This window comes from Pinus tabuliformis, chromosome 2_1 (genome assembly GCF_031772625.1).
Source record: "Pinus tabuliformis cultivar Carrire ecotype Pingquan chromosome 2_1, CPIR1, whole genome shotgun sequence".
Classification (NCBI taxonomy): Eukaryota; Viridiplantae; Streptophyta; class Pinopsida; order Pinales; family Pinaceae; genus Pinus; species Pinus tabuliformis.
In genome coordinates this window covers 830170087-830197875 of record NC_142299.1, presented here as the reverse complement: position 1 = coordinate 830197875, position 27789 = coordinate 830170087, and the positions used below count along the sequence as shown (strand labels likewise).

At 40.1% G+C, this 27789-nt stretch overlaps 1 protein-coding gene across 1 annotated transcript in view; it reads left to right on the top strand.

The window, feature by feature from the left end:
- LOC149203220 (DUF21 domain-containing protein At4g14240-like) overlaps positions 1 to 27789 on the top strand; it is a 210673-nt gene that overhangs the window by 156720 nt on the left and 26164 nt on the right. Inside the window, exons 8-11 of the mRNA XM_089403363.1 lie at positions 16167 to 16254; positions 16404 to 16477; positions 16574 to 16955; positions 17245 to 17291. Coding sequence (XP_089259489.1) covers positions 16167 to 16254; positions 16404 to 16477; positions 16574 to 16955; positions 17245 to 17291 — 591 coding nt within the window. The remainder of the gene's footprint in view (positions 1 to 16166; positions 16255 to 16403; positions 16478 to 16573; positions 16956 to 17244; positions 17292 to 27789) is intronic.

Here is a 27789-nt window from a genome sequence, read left to right as displayed (position 1 = left end):
AAACGTCTCTAGGTGGAATTTCCAAAAACGGTTTCTGGGTTCTTTGGAATGCATGTGCCCACCCACAATTAGATTAATACCCATTAATATTTTAATTTTCCTAAGTTTAGACTTAGGAACTCCATTAAAAATATTAATTATTTTAATATAAACGTCTCTAGGTGGAATTTCCAAAAACGGTTTCTGGGTTCTTTGGAATGCATGTGCCCAATCCTCCTTGCAAATTTTGAGGCTTAGAGCACATCCGATGCTACCCCTAAATCAACACAAGAAACAAAAAACTTAGTCTGAATCAAGTGCAACATCTAGATTTGGTAGCTCATCTTCTCATGGTACTTTTGCAAGCTTTGTAGGTAGAACAATAGGGAATTTCCTTAATGTTGCTGGGAGGGATGATGTGGATGGAAAGAGAGTCCAATTTCTTTGTGCTTGCAGTGTACTATTCAATGTGCTTCACTCTCCCTATTGGCATGACATGGTTAAGGTCATCAATGAAGCCCCAAAATGGAGACAAAAGCCCCAACTATGAGAAAGCTAGAACTGTGTTATGAGAAAGAGAAAAAGAAAAGGTTCAAAGAGCTTTGACATGTTTTTACAAATGAGTGGGTGGATTGTGGGGTATCCATTGTATCAGATGGGTGGAAAAATATTAGAAACCAACATTTGATAAATGTTCTTGGTGTTTCTTCTAGTGGTGCAATGTTTATTACATGTCATGACTCCTCCATCAGTGCAACTTCCCAAAACATTGCAGATCTCCTATTGCAATCAATCAGAGATGTTGGTCCTAATAATGTGGTTCAAGTGATCACTGATAATGTAGCAAATTTTAAGGCAACAGGAAAAGTTATTGAGCATACTCATCCACACATCACATTGAACCTTTTGATGCATGATACCGTGAAGCATAAAGAATGTGGATGAATTAATGAGCTTTACAAGAGAGGTAAGCAACTCATTAAATTTATCACATGGCATACAAGGTAAACTACTTTTATGGCATTTACTCCAAGTTGCAGTTGCTTAAACTTGCAAAAACAAGATTTGCAAGTTATTACCTCACCTTTAGGCGGCTAGTGAAGGTGAGACAAGCTTTAACTAATATGGTGATCTTTGAATCATGGGAGGAAATTAACACTGATAGAGATGGTGCTAATGTAGCCAAGGACACTATTCTTGACATGTTATTTTGGTCACAGATTAAATATGTTTTGCAATTCACCAAACCAATTTATTACATGATCAAGTTTGTAGATTCAGATCGGCCAATAATTGGGGAGGTGTATGAGCAAATGGATAGCATGTTGGGGTAGATTAAAGACATTGTTGAGCCTAGAGATATCACCTTGTACAATTATATTTGTGTAGAGGTGGAAAAACGATGGGATATGCTAAACATTCCATTGCATGCCTTAGCATATGTTTTGACACCTAAATACTATCATCCATCATGGCTTTCAACACCAGCACCTGGGGGGGGGGGCAAGAGAAAACCACACCTAGATCCAGAGGTTCTAGAGGCTTATATGAGAGCATTGGATAAATTAGTCCCTGATGAGGAGTCTGCCATGGTACGGAAACAGTTGAGTAACTATATGCTTAGCACTAGGGAGCATGCATGCAATCATAGATCGAGAGACTTTTTCTTCTTTTGAGTGGTGGAACATGCATGGAGGTGCTACTCCACTTCTACAAACTTTGGCATTGCGGGTGCTATCACAGGTGGTAAACACTTCTTCTGCAGAGAGGTGTTGGAGCTCTTATTCTTTCATCCATAGTGTTAAAAGGAACAAGTTGAGTTTAGATGGGCAGAGAACTTGGTTTATGTTCACTACAACTTGTGATTGTTGTCCCATTACTGTGATGATGCAAAGACTAATAAAGACCTTAAGGTTTGGGACAAAAATCCAAAGGAGCCCAATTTGGAGGATGGAGTGTTGCGATTAGAGCAATTAGAGGATGCTCTTATCCAGGATGATGATGATCGAGTTGAGATGCCACCCCCATCTAGTACCTTGGTTCCCAGGTTCCATGCTTCAACACCAACAACAGGGGCTTCATCTTCATCAATTTCAGTGCCACAACTTCCACAACCACCATCTTCTTCATTGCCACCACGTGGAGGCCCACCACCACGTACTGTTCATGGTGGAAGGAGGAGAGATTAGTAGATATATTCACAATTTACTACTTTTGTCATAGATTAGACTTGTAGGCTTGTTGTGAATTTGAACTTTTTTGTCTTACTCTTCCTAGTTCAGTGTGTACTTGAGTCTTGGTGGTGGCCAAGTGGCCTATTTTGTAAACATTATTATTTGAATTTTGGACATGACTAATGTTGACAGTTGCTCACTTGCTAGATAAGTTACTTGAATGTTTGATGATTTTATGATTTATCTTCTAAATGTTTTATGTTTTATAATATGCTTAAAAATTTGATGTATGTTTGTAATTGCTAGAATCTAGATGGTTGATGCTCGAATAATTAATCATTGATGTATATTGGAATCGTTGATGCCATATCTATCTTGACTTATGTAAAAATATGCATGTTTTCATGTCTTCTACAACTAATTTGGTATTTGGGATGGTTTTTTTGAATATAAATGCAAAAAAAGAATATATATATATATATATATATATATATATATATATATATATAGTAAGTAGACGCTTCGCTTCCTAGATTTTTGGGAAATGATGCTTCCGTGTCCCCGCTTCCAAAAAACATCCCCGCTTCATGCAATGTTGATCCGCATCATCCCTACATCCTTGATTAAGCATTTTTGATATGGTTCTATGCCTTAAAGGGATGTCTATGCCTATGCCTCCATATCCACTACCATGGGTGGATGCTGATAGAGTTCTTAGTCTATGTGATTGTGGGCTAGTGGTGTCATGTTCAAAGTCACCATTTGATCTTTTAGTTTTGTTTTGGGATTCCTCCTCTTCCCTTATGTATTTGGTTCTTTGTTGTGTTGACCCACTTTCACAATTTTTTATTCCTATTTGCTTATTTCCATCCCATGCCATTTTCCCACAGAGATGTTTTTTGGCACAAGTGTATGAAGTGGTTCCACCCCCTTTCTCTCCTGAAAGCCTAGTAACATATTTCCACAAGGGGGTTTGGTCTACTTTGGTTTTTCTTCCCTCATCATCTCCACTCTCATTATCCTCCTCCTCCTTTTCCTCTGGTACTCCTCCTCTCCAGGTTTTTCATATCCACCACTACCCACTTCTTCATCCTCTTCATCACCCTTTCTTATTCTGCTCCCCAACAACATCATAACAAAAAAAGGAACCAACATCAAGAGAATGACAAGCCATATAGCCATGATGTTTGGTGGAGTTATAGTTTCTTGCCTGCAATAAAATGAAGGAGGAATGGGAATGGGAAAGAGAGAAGAGAACATCTTTCATTCAACAATGGACATATAAAAAATACAAATGCTATGGCTACATGGAAAAATAAAAAGAATGGGATTAGAGTCTAGAACCTACCTCTTTGGCTCTCCAATGGTGCCTTCAATCCCAAGCTCCAATCTCCCTTTCAAACTCCTCAAGCTCCCAAGCAACCCTCTCCCTCACCTCCTTGCTCCTTTCAATCTTCCTCTCAGGCCCTTTCTTGCTCTCTCTTACTCTCAACAAAAAGCAAATGGTGCATTTGTGGGAGGGGAGGAGGGCTTTTATTTCTTTTGGCCTCTCTTCCCCTCCCTCAAAAAAAACTTGTGGCTGCACCCACAGAGAGCGACTTTTTTAAGTTGGGAGCGATTGCTCCCCGACCGCTCCGACATTCACACTCGAAAAACCAGAGAGCATTTTTTTTTGAAGGGAGCGCACTCCTGAGGTTGCTCGAGATCTGCTCCCAAGCAGAGTGCGCTTCGGGAGTGGATTCAGGGGGGGTGTCTCTCCCCTGCAGCACTGGTTCAGCCTTATTGGGCAGAATTTGTACATCTAGAAAACTGCTTTTTCCTTGCAGACTTGGCAATGTTTTTAAGAACTGATATTTTTGTATTTTTCTTGTCAAACCCAAGTGTCCCCTTTGGGCAGATTTGAAGGAAAAATTTCAGCTTGTTGGGACAGACTTGTAATCACTTTTGAAAAAGGTTCAATCACTTTTCTCATTGGAGACATTCACCTTTTGGAGGCTATCTGATACTGCTATGCAATTTGTTCTTGTTGTAATTAATTTTCTAAATCCATTGAGTCCCTCCCAAAAGGTGGTTGCTAGTTTACTCATTGTAACTCATTAGACACTTGGAGAAGGCATCTTATCCTTCCACAAGATTTTGTTGTGAGCCTTGTCTCCAACTCCATTTTTCATCCCTCATTTTATGAGAGGGATTCTAACTCTAATAAAGGACTAACATTTTCTCTTGGGAGCTTGGGGACCTTGTCCCCTTGGCAATTCTTTTCCCCAATTGGGGAAGGTGTCCATGCATGCTTGCTTGAGTAACTATTGGTTTCTTCTCTTTAGTTTTCTTAAGTGATCTAGGCTAGACAATATCTTCTTTCATTAGTTTTATTTTTGTAAGTTTTATACACTCATAGCCTCTTAAATTTGCATCTCATTTCACATTTTGTGCATTCTAACTGGCTAAGTGAGATTAACTAGTTTCATGAGCTATTTTCATTGTCTTACTATCTCTCCATTGTAATCATTTCTCTTTTTCATATTGTCTTTTAACTTGCTAGTACTATTATATCTGAGTTTATTTTTGCATTTAGAGAAATTAACCTCCAGCTTAACTGGTTGTATAGTTTAACAGGGCCCCTTTTTCACCCATCTCTTTTTCGAGTTTGGAGATGGTAAACACTCGACTTGCTAAATCAGGTTGGGGAAGCCCAATGTTGGATCTACTTGCGAGTGGGATGACTTGTGAAATCAGGTGGGTACTCATTGAAGCTAAACTTCCTCATGTTGGATCTCCTTGCAGCTATCCTTATCTTTGCTAGGACAAAGGCTTGGAGGAAAAGTTTCACATTAGATTAGGTGCAATCTCTCTCTAATTTACATTAACTCAAGAGACAACCTAACTAATTCTAAAATCAACCAAGAGGCAATTCATCACACCTTATATTTGCATTGTGTACTTGATTGAGATATCATTGCTTTTGTTTACAAGTTGGCAAATTCTTATTTCAAAGCACTTTGTTTCAAGCACCTTTTATTTCAAAGCTCTTCAAGTACTTTGCTTTCAATTCTTTTCATCTCCAAGTACTTTACTTTTCTTGCAAGCATCTATTTGGATTATTGGCACTGGTCTCTTTATTGATCATACCTTTACATTGCTTAAATATTTCATTCATTGGTTTGGCACTCTTATATATGTTTCATCATGAATGATATATGATGCTTGCGAAATCATTTTCTATTTTGAAGCACATGTGATGGTCTATTTTGTTAATGGTGAATTGCAAATTGGTTTAAATCATATGAACTCCAAGAACTTCTTTAGCACAACACTAATCAAGCCTTGGTTTTTTTCTTTAGGGATTACCCCCCTTGGCTTCACTAGGAGTTAGCCTAGACGGAGGAGTTGGGAATTGGGTGATATCCCCAGCTTGCAACTTGCCCCCAAGGCCACACCAAGTGGAGTTAGAGACTTTCTCCATGATAATCTCAGGTTTGGATTTAGGTGGAAACAGTCTCCATGCAAACTCAGTCAAAACTGAGTCAAACTAACAAAGATCAGTGACATATAAGGAGCAACACTGACACAATTACACTTATGATGATAAGAGGTGAAGCAGTGCACTTATATAGCAATATCAAGTGCATGTCAATGATCGAAGCTCTCTGCCCTAGAACCTTACATTGCTGTATGTCAGATATGCAATGGTGAAATACCAACAACCCTTCTTCTGATGTAGCCCCAGATATGCAGTGGTGTGCCTAACTTTATCAATTTGTCAAGTATCATAACTGCTTCGTGCCTCAACATTCAACTCAACTCAAAATGAACAATCTAAAAAACTTGTCTCATGGTGTAATTGAGTTGTTAATGAGAGATGTGCCACTACTTGCTTTAAACTCTGCCAAGTGTCCTATCCTGAAGTTTCCCTTGTTCTATCCTTCAAAAAAAACTGCCTTACTTCTGTTTAGCTTGGTCTTAGAAGCTACTGTTAAAACTTGATCTAAGCCGCCCTCAAATATAGCCTTTTGCTTAGGGCTAAAGTGACCCTCAGTCAGGCCTCAACCATGCTTTGACAAGCTGAAAGATTTTCCTTAAGACAGACCATAACTACACTTTAGGACTACCATTCACGCCTTGAAATAAGTCTCAAACAGAGCTCTGAAAGTTGTCCTTAGCACCGTCACAAAATGTTGATTTCTGGTAGCATCGGATGTGCTCCAAGTCTCAAAATTTGCAGGGAGGCTTAGACATGCATTCTCCAATACCCACAAATCGTTTTGGAAAATTCCACCCGGAGACAGTTTTATTAAAATAATTAATTAAATTTCTAAAGCAGAGCAGCTGCCAGAGAGCAATTCAAAGTGATATTTTGCAGTGAGGGGTAGGGATAGTTTTGGTTGGAGATTTCTCCTGATCCGGGAATACTCAGTAGAGGAGGCAGAGAGAGATCTAGGAGAGGTAGCGGAGAGCCAGAAGAGGCTGATGCAAGGCCATGCAGAGGCATCGTAGAAGCCTTGAGGAGGTCCGAAAATTTGTTGGAGAAGTCGAGTTTTAGAGCTAGTGGCCGGGTTGTGAGACTGGGAGGGCAGAAAGTCGAAGTTCTAGAGGCAAATCGATCAGCTGAAGGAAAGATGTAGTTCCCAGAAGCCGTGACGTAGAGTAGTGCAATGATTGCGCAGAGGCAGCTAGGGGCTAGTCATTCAGTGGTTGGATCAGTACTGGATCGCCAGTGATAGTGTGAAGTATATCTCACTCATCTCTCTATTAGTCAGATTCTTTGTATTGGATAGCCAGTAAGACATCCAAAGATTGTATTCAGAAAACTACTTAATTGTACAAATCCTCAACTGCTGCACCGATTTTCCCACATTGGGTTTTTCCGGGGACATTTGTCCAAAAATAACTGTGTAGATGTGTTGTGTATTTCTTTCTTGTTCAGTTTCTTGTTTCCACATTTTATTTAAATGGTGAAGGCTGCAATGTATTAGTTTTGGTGTTTACTGTAGGAAACAATAAATAATGTTGTTCAGTAATTAACAAATAGAAGAAACATAATTAGTTGCTGCAGTAGAAATTTGGGAAACCGAATTTTCACACAAAAGAGGGCTGAATCAGGCCTTAGCAAACTATCCACAAATCCACCAAACCTTGCTTCAAAAATAGCTCGGATATGCCTTTGGAATCACCACAAAACAGTCTTAAAAAGGTTCCACTATCTGCTTCAAAACATGCCTTAGAATAGGCTGAAGTAAGCTTCAGCTACCACAGAAGAAGAAGCCCGAGATACCTCAGAACACTTCCACAGAAGCCGTGCAAGTTAGATCTCAAAGTGTAATGTTTACCCAATGAAGAGCCTCCCAAAATCTAAAAGTTTAAACCCAAAGATTGGTTAGAAAAAAATCAGTGAAACTTGCTAGAGAATGCTGTTAAAAGTGGCCTCAAAAGACCTCGGATTTAGCCTCATAACATGGTCTCTGTCACAATGAATCCACCACAGAGTGTTGTAGTAAATAAACCCACAATAGTCCAAATTAGGCCTTGGGAAAGGGGGGATGAAATTCGATCTCTGAGGCAGCTACAGAGAGCCTCAGACTAATCTCAGAAAACAGACTCGAAATTGTGAAATTTCTACTACTGCAACAACTAATTTATTTTACCTACTTATTCTTCAATAAGTTATCTACGAAATCCCTTCATTAAATATTTTAAAATAAATTCTACTGTAGACATCACACCATTAAACATAAACAAATACATGCACAAGAATCAACCACGTCAACACATTTATTTTTGGACAATTGTCCCCAAAAAAACCCAATGTGGGAAAATCGGTGCAGCAGAGGAGGATTTTATTAATCAGCTTTTCTTGAGTATAACTAGGGTGCCAAACTAGCTTACCCAATAGAGATAAATTCTCCGACACTTCCCCTAGGCTCAGCGTCAGTCCAGCTAGCCTCTGCGCAGCTCCCAGACCCTCTGCGTCAGCACTTTGCCTCACTGCGTCAGCACTTCGCCTCTCTGCGTTACCCACGCAGGCCCTCCAGTGACTGCGCAGTCTTGCTGCCTCTGCGTCTGCCTCTCTGATCTTTGCGATGATCCTCCGACATTGTCCTTGCCTCTTTGTTACGTACTCTCTACCTCTTGCTACAATCTAGTCTTCTAGTTCGGATTTCTCAGCAAGCCCAGCTCTAGAAATTGAACTGACTGGTCTCCCTCAGTGTATTTCCAATTGACCCTCAAGCGTTTTCTTATACTTTTCCTGTTGATGAATCAACAACCGAGATTAAGTCCTTAATCAACGACTAAGATTAAAATAGACTTGATCTTCGTCTCTTAGAAGCTTCTCATCCTTATCTTTATTAATACCCATTAATATTTTTATTTTCTTAAGTTTAGACTTAGGAACTCATTAAAAATATTAATTATTTTAATAACTCTTCATTCGGATGGAATTTTCCAAAACGATTTCTGGGTCTTGGAGATCTCATGTGCTTTAGCCTCTCCACCAATTTTCATGGCTAGAGCACATCCGATGCTACCCCAAATCAACACTCCCTCTTAGCGAGGAATGTGCTCTAGTAATACTCCACAACTGAGCATCACCTTGATCATCTGGCACCGGTACCTGTGCTGATGCTTGGCCTTCCTGCCCAACATCCTCTGCATTGCTGCATCCTGTATTGCTGCCCATGGCTCTGCCATTACCACTGCTACATTTGTGTGACAGCTCCCTCTGCATCTATGTTGCTGTTTGTCCTTCTTCCCAACACTGCAACTCCCTCTGCATCCATGCTGTTGCTGGTCCTTTCCTCCCAACATTACATCTGCACTACAACATCATACCCATTTCTGCTATGGAAATGGATTCTTTATCATCCCCATCTTCTCCTTGAAATAGGCAAAATTTGTTCTTCCAAGGGCCTTGGTAAGGATCTCTGCCACTTGTTCTCTTGTAGGAGTGTAGCTCAATTGTACAGCTCCTCATTGGATACAGTGTTTGAAAAAGTGACACCAAATATCAATGTGCTTTACTGATCATGAAATACTGGATTCTCAGAGAGCTTGATGCAACTCTGATTATCACACATGATCTTGGTCACTTCCATCCTTATTCTAAATAGGTTCACAAGCAGTTTTCTAAGCCATATGGCTTCACACGAAGCTGTGCTAGCGACCGTATATTCTGCTTCAGCTGAGCTCAAAGATACGGATTTCTGTTTCCTACTGCACCAAGAGGTCATTCCCGGTCCAATGTTGAAACAATACCCAAAGGTACTTTTCTGATCCACTGAACTTCCAACCCAATCAGCATCAGTAAATCCACTCAATCTGATATCCTTACTCCTGGTGTACAAGAGTCCATAATTGACTGTTCCCTGTATATATCTGAGGACATGTTTGGCTGCTGCCCAGTGCGCCCTCTTCGGTTCCACCATGAATTGACTGAGGGTGTTGACAACGTAACAAATATCTGGCTTGGTATTGACCAGATACATCAAGGGACCCTATGAGCTGCCAGTAAAAGGTGGGATCAACATCCTTGTCTTTTGATGCATCAATTTTCTTCCAGTTGGTTATCATTGGAGTAGCCATAGGCCTACAGTCCTGCATCCTGAATCTCTTTAGAATTTATGTAGCATATCTCCCTTGTCCAAGGAAGATCTCCCCCTTTTGCTGCCAAAACTTCCAACCCCAGGAAATAATGCATATGTCCCAAATCCTTCATGTCGAATTCTGTGGCTAGATTCTTCTTGCAGTCCTCGATGAGCCTGAATGATCCTGCCAGGAAGAGATCATGCACATATAATACTAGGATTAGAGGCTCATTCTCTACAATTAGATAGTAGAGATTTGGACCTGCATCACTCTTAACGAACCCCATCTTCTGTAAGTAGCCATCAATTCGACCATACCATGCTCTAGGTGCCTGTTTGAGCCCATATAAGGCTTTCTTCAATCTGCATACATGAGACTTCTTCTCATGTGTCTCAAAACCTTTTGGTTGTTCAATGTATACTTCCTCTTCTATTACTCTATTCAAGAATGCCGTTTTGATATCCATTTGATGAATCTCCTATCCCATCTGTGCTGCAAGAGATATCATGGTTCTAATAGATGTATCCTTGGCTACTGGGGCGAAGGTCTCTTTGTAGTCAATTCCTTCCTTCTAAGCATACCCCTTAGCCACAAACTTGGCTTTGTATTTTTCCACACTGCCGTTTGCAGCGTATTTAATCTTGTAGATCCATCTCGAACCTACCACCGATCTGTCTTGAGGCCTAGGTACTACTTCCCAGACATCATTCACCATTATAGAGTTGTATTCCTCTACCATCGCATCCATCCAAACTTGATGTTGAGCGGCCTCCTGAAAACTGGAAGGCTCCCCATCCTGAGCTACTAAGGCCTGATATCTATCTGGTTGTTTTCGCTCCCTTTTATTGTTTCTCGGTGCACCAATGAAATCTTCTGCATCCCGCAGAATTTGTCGAAGTTCCTGGCTCGTTCTTCCTCTGGTAGCAGGTGCATCTATTATCTCCTCCTCTTCCTGTGATTCTTCCCGTTCTGAGGGAGAATTCTTGGCTTTCACTGGTTGAAGTGGTTTGACCAATAGATCATCTTTTGATTGCTCCTCGAAAGGCATTTCTCGAGATTTTCTGAAGGCCTTATCCTCCATGAACTTCACGTCTCGTCGAACTACTACTTTCCTGCTCCCTAGAAGATAGATTCTATATGCCTTAGCATTCTCGCTATATCCCACTAGATATCCTTTCTCTGCAGTTTGATCTAACTTCTTCCTTTTCTCCTCGGGTATACGACAATATGCTAAACTCCCAAATATCCTAAAATGGCTAACTTCAGGTGTGTTCCCGGTGAAGACTTTCTCTGGAGTAATATTTCCAAATGCCCTATGAGGAGTTCTATTCTAGACATAGACTGCCGTGTTCCATGCCTCTGCCCACGGGAATTTTGGCATATCCTGATCATACATCATGGCTCTAGCTACTTCCACGATAGTCCTGTTCTTCCTTTCTGCTACCCGATTCTACTTCGGATTGTAAGGAGTTGTCCACTCTCTTTTGATGCCCTCCCTAGCACAAAAATCACTGAAGTCCTTATCAACATATTCTCCACCATTGTCTGAGCGCAAAACTTTTATTTTCTTCCTTGTCAGATTCTCCACCAAAGCCTTGAACTCTTTGAATCGACAGAAAACCTCGTCCTTGGTTTTCAGAAAATAAATCCAAGTTTTCTTGGAGTGGTTATCAATGAAGGCGATGAAGTATTCGGCACCACTAAGGGCTTTAGTGGACATTGGTTCGCAGATATCTGAGTGTATCAATCCTAGTACACTCTTGCCCTATTTTTACTTCTAGGAAATGCTGCTTTGGCATACTTGCCCAGAGCACATCCTCTGCATACATCATCTCGTTCTGTACTAAGATTTGGAACTCTTGTTACAGTTTTCCTGAGAATTCTCAGAGCCCCATGGTGCAAATGTCCCATTCTTCTGTGCCATAGTTCATTCAAATCCTTGTCTCCATTACTACCTATCAGTGCCATTGGTGATTCTAGCTGTAATTTGTAGAACTTGTTACTTCTGATTCTGATCTGCACTTTCTTGTTCCAACGCGGGTGTTTGATGTATACTTTCTCCTTAATGAAGAAAACATCATAGCCCTTGCTTTGAAGTTGTGATACAGAAAGTAAGTTCATCCCTAGTCCTGGCACATGCAGCACATTGGTAGCACGGAACCGCTCTCCCGTTTCTGTTTGAAAAACTATGGTACCCTTCCCTACTGGAGTACACTTTGCCTTATTCCCCATGGTGATCTAAAAATTCATCCTTTCCTCCTGATAATCTGAGAAACATTCCCAGATTCCTATCATATGCCAAGAGGCTCCACTGTCTATATACCATACCTCTGATGATGCAGAGCTTGTCACACAAGCAACTTCTTCTTCCAATTTGGAAGCTAGCATAGAGAAATCGAAATTACTATCTCTTGTGCAATTGTCTGAAAGTCTGCACGAGTCTCCTGACATAGATGCCTCTGCATCCTGATCTCGACCCATAATTGATTTCCCTTCCTGTCTCTAATTCCTTGCTCTAATACCATGTGAAAATTCTATTACTGCAACAATTGATTTATTTTACCTATTTGTTCTTCAATAAGTTATTTACGAAATCCCTTTAGTAGATATTAAAATAAATTCTACTGCAGACATCACACCATTAAACATAAACGAAAACATGCACAAGAATCAAACACATCAACACAGTAATTTTTGGACAATTGTCCCTAGAAAAACCCAATGCGGGAAAACCAGTGTAGCAGAGGAGGATTTTATTAATTAGCTTTTCTTGAGTACAACTAGGGTGCCAAACTGGCTCACCCAACAGAGATAAATTCTCCGACACCTCCCCTAGGCTCAGCGTCAGTCCAGCTAGCCTCTGCGCAGCTCCCAAACCCTCTGTGTCAGCACTCTGCCTCACTACGTCAGCACTTGGCCTCTTTGCGTTACCCACGCAGGCCCTCCAATCACTGTTGAGTCCTGCTGCCTCTGCGTCTTCTTGAGTGGCTCTGCATCTGCCTCTCTGATCTCTGTGCTGATCCTCTAGCACTGTCCCTGCCTCTCTGTTACGTACTCGCTACCTCTTGCTGCAATCCAGTCTTCTAGTTCGAATTTCTCAGCAAGCCCCGCTCCAGAAATCGAACTGACTGGTCTCCCTCAGTGTATTTCCAATTGACCCTCAAGCCTTCTCTTATACTTTTCCTATTGATGAATCAATGACCGAGATTAAGTCCTTAAACAACGGCCAAGATTAAAATAGACTTGATCTTCGTCTCTTAGAAACTTCTCATCCTTATCTTTATTAATATTTTTATTTTCCTAAGATTAGACTTAGGAACTCATTAAAAATATTAATTATTTTAATAACTCTTTATCTAGATGGAATTTTCCAAAACGATTTCTGGGTCTTGGAGATCTCATGTGCTTTGGCCTCTCCACCAATTTTCACGGCTAGAGCACATCCGATGCTGCCCCAAATCAACAGAACTGCCTCCGAAATGCCCTCTGAATGGCCTCAAAAAAGTGCTCTGTAACCAGCAAAGTGTCCTCAGAAGATAATTCTGAAAATCCTGGATTTCTCTGAGAGCAAACGAATATTCTCCAACAAAACTCCTTCAGACTTCAACAAAAACAGTCATCTCAAACAATAATCTTTAATTCACCTTAGAACAGACTTGGCCATCTACTAATATCATGTTTTGCCCAGGCCTTACAGAGAGATATTTCAGATCATGATTTTTTTGTTTGATTTACCTTTGAGAGGAAACAAGCCTCCTTATTTATAGTAGTTGGAGGGGCTAAAAGGAGGGGCCAACTAGCCCAACAGGCCATGGAGCCGACTTGAACAAAATTGAAATTTGAATTTTCAAAATTAAAAATTTTGGAGCCAAAAACTTAATCACCCTTGAGGTCGACATAAAGAGGTTATTCTTTACTTTAAGGAGGACAGATTAGGGCAGCTCAAAGCCCATAAAATTATCAAAGATAATTTAATATTGATGCCATCTTTTATTAATCAACAAGCCCAATTTCAATTTTCAATTTGGGGCTCCTTGACCAAACTTTGGGGCTTCAACTTTAAGATGACATATTTCCTCAACCATGAGGAGTTATGTGGTGTACTACCTACTGTTGGAATTATCATGACGAGGACTATGCAATGAGGGTGCCCTTCCTTGCAAATTTACTGATTCCTCACATCCAAATTCCTCATCAAACGCGGGGCATCATGACCACACCGCAGGAGAGGAGATTCCAATCAATGCAATCCATTGACGTATATTAAGAGCATTCAAGGATGACGTTGGCATCAATGACAACACCATTCAACATACTCTAGCTTGCAACTACCCAGATTTTGACATCTCTTTGTATATTCAGTGATTAAACACTAATGAAAGGGACATGGCACTGATAGGGTGTAGAGGTGGCTACATTGGCTATCTGATTTCACCTGGCAGCCTCATCTAGAATTTGCTGCAGTAGAGTAGGAGCAGAATAAGTTCATTTGATCAATAATGTAGCAGGAATAAGCTCTCTGGACTCTGGAGCATGTAATTTTGTTGCTTTTCTGATGTGGAGCACACTGTATATGACAGGACTCTGAGTTTCTCATGCACTCCCAAGAAAAACATGTCCCTAAGTTGGAGCCTATGTTACCCCTCATTTGACAAGTGGTAACCCTAGTGAATTTCTTCATTAGGCCTTGATTTTTGAGCTTTGGACAGCTGGGATACCTACTTGTTGTCATGGACATTAATGGAGGTTTTGATGGAAGATTTGCTGGATGGTGTATAATCCTATTGGTAGAGCATCCTAGGGTTGGAGGCTGGCATTGGCTTCATGCAGATGTTTGGACTCTTTCATGTTTCTCAATGCATTTTGCAGTTCCCAATGCAACTCACATAGCCTGAGGCATTGTTGACACCCTTCGAGGCACATTTGAAGCTGTTTGTGCACACATGAACCTCATCTATCCATGCCACATGGAAGACCCTTGAGTGCTCTCTTCATTGGTCATTTTATGAGATGATCTTCACTTGTTTGGAGGGCTGACCTGTACTTGGCAACCTTATGACAGCCGTGGGGGTATTTCGGATGAAATGAAGGGGTGACTTAAGTGACCTTTGAAGGATTATTGCTTGAAGGGATGAAGTGGTAATCACCTAGTTAAAACACTTATGATGACAAGTTAAAGGACCCAACATGAAGACTAATGAGCTGAACTTGTAGGCTGACCCTATGTATTTGGACATCAACATGGCAGTTTGGGGGTCTTATAACTAGCTTTTGACTTGGAAAGTCATTCCATTGCTTCATGGAGGTGCCTTAAGGTATGGGTGGTAATTGAGCTCTCTGCAAAAATAATAACAGGAGGGATGAGTATCTTGGATCTATTGATTTTAGAGAGTATGGAGATAAGGGCTCTCTGAACTTGGGACCATTTTGTTTATTGAAGTCCAATGCACCATATCTCACATGGATAAAGTTGGTCGTATAACCTTCTCGAAAAAGTTGATCTTAGACAAGATATCTTGAAAGTGAAGGTTTGGGCACTCTCTCCGAAAGAGCTAATAATAATAATTTCATTATTTTAAATATTAACATTTAACCATTCAAATAATATTATTAGTATTACCAATACATTTTAATACTGATAATAATTATTTTATTAATATATGTTATAATATTGTCTTCATTAATATATATATTTTTAATAAAGTTTTTCATATAATTCTTAATAACATTATTATTAATAATTATTTTTAACAAAAGTTTTGGTTATTATTATACTATAATATTATTAAGTTTTTAAAATAATAAAACCTTCTCTGTTTTTAATAATTTCTAACATCTCTTTCCTAATGTCTCTCTCTCTCGGCACCACCACATTTTTATAGGTTAGGTCTCTCTTCCTCTTCACCTATGTTGTTCTGCTTCATGTCCCTGATGATTGGTGAAGGGTTCACCCAAAATGTTGGGCATTTCAACTATTGGTGTAACAGTTTTCTCCATAAACCACTTTCTCATTATGTATATCCCTTGTTGATTAGGATTTCAGAAGCGGGGGTCATCTTGAACGTTGCTTTGACAAACACCATGCCTAGATAGGTATAAGACGTGTTCACATCTGCTGCCATTCCTTTGTAACAAACATGAATGTTACAGGCCTCTGTTCTAGAAACATTGAAAGCCACAACATTAGCCCTTTTGAGGTTAACTTTAGCAATAAACTATAATCTTTGAAAAATTTGAAAATGTGCTTGATTTATTTCGTTATATAATTTACAAATGCTTTATTTTTTAGTTATGGTTCCTGGTATGGTCTCCAAGTTTTATACAGGTTACTTGATATCCATGCAAAGGCAACATTTCCATTGAAATTTAAATGCCATGCCTACTATGAACGTTCTGCAGGTTTTAGTCTCACACAGAATGGAGGTTTTGCAGGGAAGCAATGGGAAATATTTTGGTACGAGGCCATAGTCGTATTCCTGTATATTCAGGAAGCCCCAAGAACATCGTAGGACTTCTCTTGGTAAGCATTTTGGGGAACATAGTTCGTAAGAGTTGTGCATTTTATTTATTTTCAGTGATGCGCAATTTTTCTCTCACGTAAGTTTTGTCAGTTCTGTTTCTCCTAGCATGATTTAACGCCGAAGTTGTTAATAATTAATATGTTAATAGGTGAAAAACCTTATAACAGTTCGTCCTGAGACAGAGACCCCTGTCAGTGCTGTTTCAATAAGGAGAATGCCAAGGTATACTTTTATTATCGTTCTGTTTTTGTTCACAAATTCATGTTTATTTATCTGCAGTATTGTGTATATGACACTTTAGTTATCTATATATTACAGGGTACCAGCAGACATGCCTTTATATGATATTCTCAATGAATTTCAGAAGGGAAGCAGTCACATGGCTGCTGTTGTGAAAACAAAGGGAAAAGAAAAACCACTTCCATGTGGCAATGAAGCAGTGCGATCTTATGAAATAGAGAAATCAGACTTTCAATCTGATATGACATATAATTTGACTCAAACTATAAATGTTGACCTTGAGAAGGGTGTGAATGGGAAGGAAGACTCACGCAGCAAAGTAAATCCAGAAGAGAAGCATCCTAGTTTGCAGCATTATGAAGACTCAAGCAATATAGAGGGTGGACTTTCTTCTCACGGGGAATATGGGGAGGTCATTGGTATCATCACCCTCGAAGATGTTTTTGAAGAACTCTTGCAAGTAAGCAGTATTCCACACCTTATTTCAGCTTCTCATCCTCAATGACATTCATTATGTTTTAGACATCACGAGAAATTTCAAACTAACATCCGAAATAGTAAACTTGATTATTAGAGGTTATATAGGTTTGGCCTTCTGATGTATTCTCGGTTGTCAAAGTATCTTTCGTTAATTTCTATTTTTCCCTCATTTTCAAGATGGATATGAAGTACATGTTAAACAACTTAAAGCAAAAGTATTTTGTTGAGAGCATGTAAATCTTAATGGTCTTTACTTTAAATTGTTGCAGGAAGAAATTGTGGATGAAACAGATGAGTACGTTGATGTTCATAAGAGGTATATGATATAGTTATACACCACCTCCCTAATTTTGGACTTTATTTGCAATCACAATGTTTATTTAAAATACCTGCTATAGTATAGCGTTTTTAAAATTTTTAATCAAGTAATTGTAGGCTAGGATAAATAATTTTTTCCCCTATTTAATCAGGCATATCATTATAAAATATTATATATAATTAAATAATGAAAATAAAAGATAATGTTACTGATCTTTTTATCAGGGCCATTAAGTTCTTGATAGCCTTGCCAGATGGACAAACACAGGGTAGGAACCTACTATCACCTTGGCCCAAACCCCTGCTATTTAGGCCCAACACTTCCTAAACAGGCAAGGGAGAAGTACCTAAATATCTCCTAGTAACTTTGGTTTATGTCCAGTGTCTTATATGGAATTAATGGAGTGGAGGTGTTCTTAGTCTATCTGCTGTTCTGCGTAAAAATAATGCTAAAACAGAGTAGAATTCTAACCACAGATATTAGTAGCCAAACCAATTCTAAGATATAGTATGTAACCTATGGATTTTGGTTTGCTGAAGTTATCTTAACCAAATATGTGATTATTTATTAATTCTGAAATCTGGTTAAGGAGTTACAAGTCAAAATAACTTGCTGTCCTGTATGACAACCTATAAGACCTGTGTGAAAATGCAGGGACAACAACTTATTTTGTTCAAACTGCCAATTCACTGTGTGAAAAACACCTCTAAAGAGTTACCCTAAAGTGTGGAAAGGCTAGAGAGTGATTGCAAAGACTTTGAGACTGAAACAATTCAGCTTCTCACAGAATACCAACCATCACTATCTGATTGAGAATTAAGAACCAAATATAATATCTAGTTAGAGATTGGATAGATATCTGTCTATAATATTTCAACAAAATAAAGCCTCACAAAGAACTTTAGCTTGATATACTTAAATCTCACCAACCTCGCTTTTCCAATCATTAATATCATAAGGCACAATTGTTAGTCTCCTTAATTACTTTTTATTTTTGTCCATTTTACAATCCCTTTGAAGTATCTATTTTTCTTGTAAGCTATATAAGTATATTTATATTAAAAAAGATTGATGTTACATCGATAACTTCTGATTGCCCAAAACTCTGTGGGATCCCGTAAATAGCTAGACTGAGCAACCATTACTCCTGTGATCCCAGTTTTAGCCAAAAAGGACACCAAAAAATACATAGAAACTGTCTAACTATGTAGCCCATTGACAATTACTTACATTGATGCCTTGTGGGCTTTCTAACACAACAGTGGTTGCATATAGCATTCTGAGACATATTGATCGCCATACAACATAGAGAACTAAACATAGCATATACAAAAATGAATAACTGAGTGGCATAATAGAGGATTAGTCTAATATAATGATTGGAGAAGGAGCATTGGAGTTGCCTTGGTGGAAATCCTTTGCTGGTGCATTGATAACAGCTGGTGTGTGAGGATGTGAGTCAAAGCTGGAGCTGGAATCAGAGACTACATAGCGTTCCACCCGTGATAATCTGGCGACAATGTCTTCCAGATTGTATCTAATGTCCCAGAAGATCCGTTTGATCTCTCCTTGTCCTGCAAATTTGCTTATCCCTTATGACACACGGAGCAAGGTTTCGAGTTGACGGTGCAGAGCCACTAAATGGAGAAAGTGAAGTCTTCGTTTGCAAAACTTCCTGGGATCGGGAGTCCACCTGAAGGTGTTGGCACTGATATCAGTATTAGAGAAATATGGCTTGTTGCCAAATTCCCATGCTTCTAGTTGAAGGATTCCGTTCCTCACTTCGGGCAGAGCAGAGTCAAAATGATATGCTATAGAGTGCCAGCTGAACAAACGCCGACGTCAAGAAGTGGATGCGATGTAGCCTAGGAGCCATGAAAACACTTATAGTAACTTGACTTGACCGAACTAGGGTATGACCAGACACAATTGGTGTGACCTGCAATGGAACTTGTGGTTTATGACAATGGTGAGCTGAAAATATAGGTAGATAGGGACTGGAATTCGAGCGAATAGGCCACATTAGAAAGTCATCTTCAAACACTAAAAGGGTGAGCGACCTTAGATATTGGTATAGGTATTGTTACTATAGACATTGATGCTGTGGTAGCGACAACATATAGAGGCTGAGCAAGGCACCGTTAAGTAAATTAGTCCCATGATTTGTTTAGAACCAAATAGAAAATGTGCCCGAGTACCAGACACCACATACAAGGGCCGGACAATTGAATGAGACACCTGTAGACTCAACAATTTGGGAGGGCGCCGAAGGTAACACAATGACCAAATCGAATGAATGGTCTATCACTGTGTTATGTAAAAATAGGACGCAAAAGATGGGCACCTGCAAAACTCAATGAAATTACCAAACCAAAACAATATACAAGGAACAACAAAACGACTACTAACACTGGAGCACAAAGGATGCAAATATAACAACAAACCTTCACTTAGTTTGCAGAGCGCCAACAGTGGGGAGTCGTACTGTAGTATGGCCCATGGGTAGGAAAGGGTCTGCAAACCTCACGACATTGTAGAAAATTTGTCATCCTGGGACCAACTTCCTGTCATAGAAAATACACCACACTGGGATGAGCTCCCTGTCTTTATAGGGAGAGCTTATGACCTGAGGACCTGTTGAAGCCTCATATTTCTGCTGCTCCAACATGGGGGATAACCACCCGGTCCGGACCTTAAAGATGACGTCTTTTTCGTTTGAAGTGGTGGCTCCCACTGGGGATGACGGGACCAGTTTCCCAATTTGGGTTTTAAAATAAGAGTGGGTGGTTTTCAAGCGATTGCAGTAAGAATAATGATAACTAAATGGCCTATTCTATCATGCAAATCTCTAGCTAACTTAATCTAATATAAACCCGGGTATTCTGTGTGATATGCGATCTAAAAAGATATCTGTTTGACATGTGATAATAAAGATCAATCACGCATTAAACAGAGATGATAACGTGTAAAGATAATTTCTTTGACTAAATAGTTAGTCAAAGAAATGTATAAACTATATCGCATATATTTGATGATTATATATGAAAATAAACACTTTCAGCTAGGCATCATACAATAGTGCAATTAACGCATAACAGAAAGAACATATTCCATATACAATTCATGAAAACGAAATGTTATCACTAATTAAACAGAAACATAACTATTCATACAAGATAAAAGTACCATATGTGTGAGGTTCTGCTCATTTGACTAATGACATAGATCGACTCCTTTCTCCAAATCAAATTATTCTCCAAGTATACAATAATGCATCAACAAAGGAAAGTAGTTTGATATTTAAAAGAAACGACCATGTTCCATAATTTCATCAAGGCATTCACAAACTTACAGAAGTGCATTCTTTGCAAATGTTTTTGATAAAATTCTGGACCCTTTTCTAAATGCATGAGAAGGGTATAAATACTATTCTAACTAATGTTCAAAAATAGATTATACAAAAATTTGAGGAGGTTTCAAACAACCTTCCTCCTAACTAGCAACTAACTCTAAAAATAAAAGTGACTGGATGAACAGAGGTTATAAAGATGATTTGTTGTCTGCCAACTTCTCCTTTAGATCACATATATCGGACATCGGTTTCACTTGAGGAGGTGCCCCAAACTGCGTTTTGACCTGTCTTGCGAAGATAGCATCTGTGAGAGGTGGCAACATCCTTTGAGTTGAATGGAGTGAGCAATTGAGCGTCATGATTTAGCTGTGAGGCTTGACAAGGTATTGCCAATATGCCTCCCAGTCAGCCTTTGATAACTTTGTGATCGCTTCCCTTTGGGTTTTCACCTTTGCCTTCCAGTTTTGATCCAAGTCATTTAAATCTGGCAACACCTTTGGATTACCTTCTTTCATCAAGTTGGTAGTGTGCAAAGTGTAATTTACTGCTTTTACTATGTTCTTTGCCACTCCTCTGCTCTTGCCACTGCTAACTCTGCTTGTTTGATCCACGCATCCCAATCTATGAACAAAATGTCCTTATGTGTCTCCTCAATCTTGGGCAGATTAGCTCTCCTTCCTTCTTCAGTTTCTTGCCATTCAATGAATTCAGAGATCTTTGTATTTAAATCATTAAATTCAGTTCTCTGGTCAATCGCCTTATCTGTCAACTGATCACTAGTGATCAGATAAGGAGTGACATGCGACATTCTTTGGCAAAATAAATCTTGTTGTTTCGATAGAAGGGAATTTAGCTCTAGTGCCTCTTTGATGAATTCATCGACAGTAGGGACATCTTCATATTTTTCCATGGCTTCTTGCAATTCTTGAATTTGCATGTTCTTCGCAGAAATGTCTGCTTCATGGCTTATCTTTAACACTTCCATATTTTGCTGCAATTGAGTGATTTGTTCAGCAGCTTGCTGGTTCACATTTGCTTTTTCAATTTGCAGTTGTTGCTCGAGCTGCGCTATCTTCTCTTCCCTCTCCCTTAACAAAATAGATACCTCCGTAGCTTTATCCATGGTGGCTGTAGCATACGCCCCTGTAAACTGCGACAATCTTGTTAAATTTTCAGTAGGATTGGAAGGGATATCCTTCCAGACTATGTCCATCGGCTCATTCCCAACTGGGATCTCGGGTGTTTCCACCCTCCTTCTTTTCCTCTATCTTCTCACTATAGCCTTGTGCAGTGGGCTGTAGAACACATCTAAAGGAGGAATTTTAGTCACCTTTAGGATAATTTCCGATGTTGGCAATGCAGGAATGATTTCTATATGCTGCGAACTAGTTCCTTGCTCATCCATCGGCTCAGACTCTGAAGTTTTCTGAGTTTGCAGAGTGTGATATTCCGTTGTTTCCTGGGCATCTGTTGTCGTAGGAGTGTCTTGTAGTGTTAAAATTTGGGTACCAGAGGACAAGTGGTTCCCTAAGGCTTTGATCTTTGGCCTAGGGAAAAGTGTCCAAATTTTTTTTTTTACTTTTCTCCTAAAGTGACTTTATAAGTGGTAAAGTCAATTTAATTTAGAAGTGACTTTATAAGTGGTAAAGTTATATTCTAATTTAAAAGTGACTTTATAAGTGGTAAAGTTACATTCTAATTTAAAGGTGACTTTATTAAAGTGAATGAAGAATTAGAAAGTGAAAAAGTGACTATGGAAATAAAAGGCTAAGTGGGTTAGTTAAAAAAATAGAAAGTGAGAAATAAATGCACATTTATTCTCATCCCTAGATCTAAATGAATCTCAGCCATTAGATCTTAGAGTAACCCAAAAGGTCATTTAGAGAATAAAAGGAGAAGAGAAGAGGAAAAGGTCAATTCATTCTTTCATGAGCATTTGAGAGAAAGAGAAGAGAGAGCAAGGAGAAAATTTCTTAGCAGTGAGGAAGTGAAGGAGAGTACCAAGAAGACATTTCAACAAATCTGGGCAGCAACATTTATTGGCACGCATCCCAAGGAAAAACCATACATCAGGAGAAAGGCATAGAAATCGAGGAAGAGGGATAGCAAGTTTTGGGCACATTTTTCTACGCTGGCTGTACAACATTTAATGTTGTTTTATTGCTGTAAAAATTTCTGTTTTCGCTGTTTGTTGATTGGCACGATTTTTGAGGTGGAGTTCAAGCATGGAAATCGAGATAAGTTGTAATTTGTGGTTGTTGGAATTTTTACTGTGTATTTCAGTTTCTCTGTAAAAGCATTTTCAGAAATAAAGAAGAGCTCTCAAACTAGTTTTCCCCAAGAGTTGTAAGGGGTTTTTCCAGGGTCACATTGACAAAAAATTAGTGTTATTTTCTGTGTGGCTGTCATAATTTCACTGTGTTTTATTTCTGCAATTTCAGCAGTTGTGAAATCTCTAAATTTGTGTTTTCAGAAAAATATTATCATTTCCAGATTTTAGAATTTTTATCATGCTTGGATTTAAAACTAAATGCATGGAGTGATAAGGAAAACTGATAATCGGAGTGGGGGTTGAAATTTCTTCATGGTATCAGAGCTTGGTTGGCTGAAAAGTGCAGTTTGGGACAACAAAATGAAAATTACAGCAAGTTGATTTTTTACACAGAAAACAGAAACCTTTACCACAGATTTGAAAATTTCAGTTTGATAGGACAGTGAAACATGTCTTTGGGTTTGAGAGTTGAAGACAAGTTGGATGGGCAGAACAACTACAGTGCATGGAAGGAGAGAATCCAGAGCATCTTTGAGGAAGCAAAAGTCTGGGGCATTATGGTAAATACCACACAGAACCCAGTAGCAGTACTTGCTGACCCTGTACAGTTGGCAGAGTTTAACAAAAAGAATGCTAAGGCAAAAAGATTGATTCTGGAAGGAATCAAAGACCATGTCATTCCTCATGTGAGAGGAAAGACTTATGCACATGAGATGTGGACAACCTTGACCAGTCTTTACCAGAGCTCAAATGAAAACAGAAAAATGGTCCTAAAGGAGAAACTAAAGGCCATTAAAATGGCTAAGATTGACAATGCTACAACATACCTCACAAAGATCACTTCAGTGAGAGATGAGTTGACAGCCGTAGGTGAGATCATTGCACCCATTGAGTTGGTGAGAATTGCTTTGAATGGTCTTCCCAAGACTTGGGGAAATTTTGTGGATGACATTGTTGCACGGGAAAACGTTCCTGATTGGGAGAGGTTGTGGGATGATTGCATTCAGAATGAGATAAGAAAGAACCATCTTGGGGCAACCAAACAAGTGGAGGAGGATGATAATGTGGCATTGTTAGCAAGAGGCAAGAAAGGCAAAGCAAAGAAGCAAGCTTCCAACAGTTGAGGCAAAAGCAAATGTAAAGGCAAGCAGCAGAACAAGGAGAAGGACTATTCCAAAGTCAAATATTGGAATTGTCAAAAGTTGGGACATTATGCTATTGTGTGTCCGGAGAAGAAGAACAAGAAAGGGAAAGACAAACCCATGGCAACTTCTGCAGAGATAGAGAGCTTCTCAGAGAGATTTGATTGGGAGTTTGGGTTCATATCTTGTGAGGCCACTAGTGCAGGATCACCTGCCATTCAGGTTTAGAGGGAGTGTGCATTCCCCGCTACTAGCAGAGCATCTTCTAGCATTTGGTATGTTGACAGTGGCTCTTCCTGCCACATGATAAGGGTCAGAGAGTACTTCTCAGAGCTTTCAGAGGGTGACACTGATATGGAGGTAGTACTTGGTGATGACAGCATTGTTAGAGCAGTCGGTGTGGGGACATTGACATTTGATAGGGGACCCAAACCTCCCTTGAAAGTGTCAGATGTTCTATATGTGCCTGGAATGAAGAAGAACTTGATATCTGTCTCAGCACTTGAGGATAGAGGGTATGATGTGTTGTTCAGGAGAGGGCAGGTGCTTATATATCCTAGGGGAACTCCAGCTTCTTCAGCTAGAGAGATTGGTGTGCGCCATGCCAAGGTGTACAAGTTCTCATTCCAGCCCCTGATGGCATTGAGTAGCAGCACCCGAGACAGGACCGACAACAGATCTAGCAGTTCAGAGTTGTGTGAGATTTGGCACCGCAGGATGGGGCACATGTATCATGGGGCCTTGAGTACATTGCGGGAGATCACCACTGGTGTGCTAGATTTTAGTTCTGATCACCTTGATGTATGCAGAGGATGTGCTATGGGGAAGTTTGCCAGATCCCCTTTTCCCAGCAGTGACAGCAGAGCGACCGGGATCCTTGACTTGATTCATACCGATGTGAGTGGTCGGATATATCATGTATCCTTGAGTGGCTATGAGTATTATGTTTTATTCATTGATGACCACTCTAGTAAGACCTAGATTTATTTCTTGAAGACCAAGAGTGAGGTCTTCAAGTGGTTTCAAGAGTTCAAAGCTCTTGTGGAGACCTAGACAGGTAGGAAGATCAAGGTCCTTAGGTCAGACAATGGAGGGGAGTATACCCTTGGTGAGTTTGTTGATTTTTGTGCTGAGGCAAGCATTAGGAGGGAGTTCACAGTTCCTTACTACCCCCAGTAGAATGGGGTTGCAGAGAGGAAGAACAGATCCATTGCAGGGGCTGCCAAAGCCATGCTTCATGATCAGGGGTTACCTTTATTTTTGTGGGCAGAGGCCTGCAACACTGCTGTGTACTTGCAGAACAGGAGTCCACATCGTGCCTTGGGGAATGTGACTCTAGAGGAGGCTTTTTCTGGGAAGAAGCCTGATGTTGGGCACTTTCGTATCTTTGGGTGCCTTACATATTCCTATGTCCCCAAGGAGAACAAGACCAAGCTAGAGCCCACTGCAGACAAGGGCATATTTGTGGGTTATAGCGAGACCTCGAAAGCTTATTGGATTTATATTCCTGCGCAGAGGAAAGTGGTTGTCAGGCGGGATGTGAAGTTCGAGGAGGAGAGAGCTTTCAGGAGGTCACGGGAGTTAGAGTATCTAGAGTCACCAGATCCTTAGGAGCAGTTGAGTTAGTCACAGGGATCCAGTGGTCAGGGATCAGGAGGTACGTCGATTACAGTGTCAGGTCCATCAGTGAGCAGTGGCTCTTAGAGTCAGGTGGGTGGTTCTTCAGGCAGCATGCAGGGCAGTCCGCAGAGCAGTTCACAGGGTAGTCCATTAATGGACAGTTCGCACGGTACTTCAACATCTACAGGCACAGGTTCAGGCATGAGGTCAGTTGATAGGCCTTCAGGAGTTCAGGCTTCTGATGATGATGGGGATTCTTTCACTCCGGTGGGAGAAGTATGCTCAGGGAAGAGGAAGCCCAAGTGGCTTCAAGATACCTTGCGTGAGGCCACAACAGTTAGATCTGAATTTTATTATTGTTTTCTCGCTTTATGTTGACGGCTGAATTGAGTTTTGCAAGAAAATCCTTGATTATTAGATCATCGGGCATTCGGAGAAGTTCTCGGCTAAACCAGCCAACTCCCGATCCATGTTTTCTGAAGAGCCTAGCTTAAATGTGATCCCAGGCTTATCATAAGATATTATTTTTATGGGTGATGCATGAAGGGTTTTGAGCTTAGTACCTCTTCTAAAATTCAAAAAAAATTTAATTTCTGTGCTAAATCGTTAGATCTGGCTGTTGAGAGCCTTAGATCATTAGATCTGGGAGCAGAGTCGGACTCACACTCCATAGATCTGATAGATCTGCCATTTATGTACATAGATCTGTAATTAATTTTAGTTTTCTGACTTTGGTTTTCAGGGTTTTAGTGTTTTTGGGTCATTGTGTATATCGTTTGGGTGTTTTTTGTTGTATTGCAGTTGCAGATCTGAAGCTGAAAGCTGTACAGAGTCCAGATCTAGGCCCTGGAGGGTAAGATCTGGATCTCCGGGGTCCATCAGCATCATTTTTTTGCAAGGGTTTAAATTTAGTTTTTCAGATCTGGAATTTCAGTGAGGGTTTCAGGGTCAAATCTGAAGCAAGCTGATTCAAAATTTTAAATTAAGATTTTTGGAAAATTCTTAAAGGAGTTCTGGTAAATTTTAAGGGGTTTTTTGGCCACCAGTTTGCTGATTGGTTTCTGGGATTTGTTGCCTGGTTTTTGGGTTTCACTGTGCATTTCGAATTTTTTTAAAGGCCCCAGCCCTGCTACCTGCTTTCTCTTCGAATCCGCGCTGCTGGCCGCCATTCCAAACCTGCAAAAGGAGAACAGAAAACCTCCTCAAATCCCTTTCTTTGCTGCCCGAAATCCTCACGCTGTTCTCAAGCCCTGAAAATAAAAAAAATATATAAGGGAGAGGCCCACAGTCTAACCCATGCTATCCATCGTTCATACGCATCCCTTCGAGCTCTACACGCTACATCCTCTTTCTGCTGTCCAAACCCTCGCATCTGTCTGCCATACCCCTCGCTTGGCTCTCTTCTCCTTGACCTGCGTTTTCTTCTGCGTTCGTAGCTCCCATTCTCCCTATGTATCCCTTGATCCTCACACTGTCCGCTGCTCCCCATCATCATCCTTCCGCTGCCACTTTTCGTTCTGATTTGCAGCCTGTTAAGTTATGGTATGTTCTATGCTTATAACAATTTACTTATTTTTCTTATTATATTCCACAGATTAGCAATCACATGTACATAAAGTAAAGTGCAGATAGAACATTAAACGATCGATAGAAAACAAGCCAAGACAAGAGACAAGATGTGGTAGCTAGCCAGGGACAAACCCCACAATGTGTGGGGAAACCCTTTGATCAAATGTTTTTTTATCTTCAATAATTCAGCAGAGAGAAATAGTACAATAAATCTGATTCATATCAACAATAGCAAACCCTAGATCAGTAGCATCAGCATTAGTGGCTTCATCATCAAACTAGGGTAGATGATATCTCACAAACCAACCATCAGATCGGCTTGATTCCACCACCAAAAGTTGCGGCTTCTAGAGGAGGTTCAGATGAACCTACAGCGCAGTTCAGATGAGAAAATCTTCTAGTCCACACTGGTCAATCTTTACTTCTGCAGTTGCAGCTTCAGTTTCGGCAGTTTCCGGCTTCAAACTAGGGCAATCGATATCTTGCAAACCGTCCGTCGGATTGACTTCATTCCACCACCGAAAGTTGTGGCTTTCAGAG